The sequence below is a fragment of the Vigna unguiculata genome, chromosome 10 (assembly GCF_004118075.2).
Source record: "Vigna unguiculata cultivar IT97K-499-35 chromosome 10, ASM411807v1, whole genome shotgun sequence".
In the NCBI taxonomy this organism is placed as follows: Eukaryota; Viridiplantae; Streptophyta; class Magnoliopsida; order Fabales; family Fabaceae; genus Vigna; species Vigna unguiculata.
Window position 1 is genome coordinate 29,283,486 of NC_040288.1, and position 2,183 is coordinate 29,285,668.

Consider the following 2,183-nt stretch of genomic DNA (forward strand, 5'->3'; position numbering starts at 1 on the left):
GACAATTACGTCCTTTACCCTTCACCTCCTCTTGTGCATATTATACATCTTTCTACATGTGAATAAGTGCCCATTGAGGCACAATCATGCATCTCATTATTCAATGGTGTGTCATGCATATCATTTTTTTTATCATACTTCACATCTCATGAGAATAAGGTAAACATGCATCTCATTGTGTCATTCGATTGCATATCATGCATGGAGTTTTGAAATCAGTGCATCACATTTTCATACTCATATCATATGAATACATGCCTCTTGAGGCACCAATAAATCTCATGTAGGTTTTCAGTTAGTCGTATATCGTGCATGGTGTTCCTTAATCACATCAACATATAAAGTAAAATAAAATGTCTCTTGGGGCACATAGTTTTTTAAACACTTAACATGCATCCTCATGTCATTTTGCATAATACATTCATTCTTTGATATTGTCTGCATATGCATAATGGGTTTCATGCATCACATGGATTTGGTTTTTGCATTCGTTAGTTCATGCTAATAAAATAAAGAAATTGTGACACCTTCAAGGACTTGTTGATAAAAGATCATGGAGAATTTGGGAGAAACTCATGAAGCAACGAAGATAGATATTCAACAATTGAAGGAGCAAATACATGAGATTTTGGAAGCCATAAAGGCACTAGAAAAATCTGGAGAGACTTCCACTCAACAACATCAACAAAGGGTTCAGGAAACCCAAGTTTCTCCTCCATATGGTCTTCCTCCGAATTACACTCCACCCATTGGATTTGACTTAGAGAAAAAAGCTGCAAGCTATATGGTTGCAACTCATGATACGAATGAGAATGAACCTGGGACATCTACCTTCATAGGCACCCAAGGAATTGTTCAACCAAATGTAGTACATGTGTCAATGGAAAAGCAACCCGAGGTGAAACCTTCACCCCGTGTCACTACACCTCTGAATGTTGAAGATTCCACAAACAAATTGGAAATGTTAGAGGAAAGGCTGAGAGCTATAGAAGGTATACGAAAGTTTGAGTTTGGCAATGCTGCAGAGCTGTGCTTAGTTCCAGATGTGGTGATACCTCCGAAGTTCAAATTACCAGAGTTTGAAAAGTATCAAGGGAACACTTGTCCAAAGAATCATATAACCATGTACTGTAGAAAAATGACTGCCTACGTTCATGATGAGAAATTATTGATTCACTTCTTTCAGGAAAGCTTAACTGGCATGGCTCTTAATTGGTACATGCATTTGGAACCAACCCAAATTCGTTCCTGGAAAGATCTAGTGGCTGCATTCGTGAAGCAATATGAATATATCAATGATAATGTGCCTGATAGATTTCAACTACAGAACATGGAGAAAAAGGAGGCAGAGACATTCAAAGAGTATGCTTTAAGATGGAGAGAGATTGCTGCTCAAGTAGAGCCACCTTTGCATGAAAAAGAGATGGTGGCTATATTTATAAATACTTTGCAGTCACCCTTTTATAAACATATGATGAGTAGTGTTTCTTTGAACTCTGCAGACTTGATTATAATGGGAGAGAGGATTGAGGTTGGCATAAGGAACGGAAAAATTGCACTTGACCCAAATTGTGTAGCAAATTTGAATGAGTATGGTTCTAGGCGTGGGATAAGAACAGAGCGAAGAGCTAATCTACACCCTATTGTCTATCCTCAAAAGTCTCAGTCAGAGAAATCCAATCAGGACATTGGGCGAAAAAATTACAATCGAGGCAAGAAAGCTGTCAATTTCACTCTTATCCCTATGACCTACAAAGAGCTATTACCAAATCTCCTCCGCGACAAGCTCATAGATATTTGTCCCACTAGACCTGTACGACCTCCATACCCAAAAAATTATGATGTAAATGCAAGATGTGATTACCATGGAGGAGCACCGGGTCATTCAACAGAAGCATGCACGGCTTTGAAGTACAAGGTACAATCCTTGATTGATTCAGGATTGTTGACATTTGAAGAAAGATAACTTAATGTTGAAGAAAAGCCTCTACTAGGACATGAAAACACCTCGGCATGAAGAACACCATGGCTTTGTAAACATTGAAAATATTATGCTTTTCATATTGTGTTAGACTGTTGAATTACCTTTCATATTGTTATGAATACTTTGATCAGTTGCATCATGTCATCCTTCATGAATTTCAAAGCAAATGAGATATTCAAGATTTCCTCCACAACAAGTC

The 2,183-nt window shown here is 37.9% G+C and overlaps 1 protein-coding gene across 1 annotated transcript; it reads left to right on the top strand.

The window, feature by feature from the left end:
• The first annotated feature begins 553 nt into the window (after positions 1 to 553).
• On the top strand, positions 554 to 1,966 carry LOC114165503. Its single transcript, XM_028050110.1, has one exon. It carries the CDS (start codon positions 554 to 556, stop codon positions 1,964 to 1,966), a length of 1,413 nt encoding a protein of 470 aa, XP_027905911.1.
• Positions 1,967 to 2,183: the final 217 nt, after the last annotated feature.

What these genes read in the sequence shown, in the direction of transcription:
- LOC114165503 (XM_028050110.1), top strand. Translation starts at nt 554, where the DNA reads ATGGAGAATTTGGGAGAAACTCATGAAGCAACGAAGATAGATATTCAA.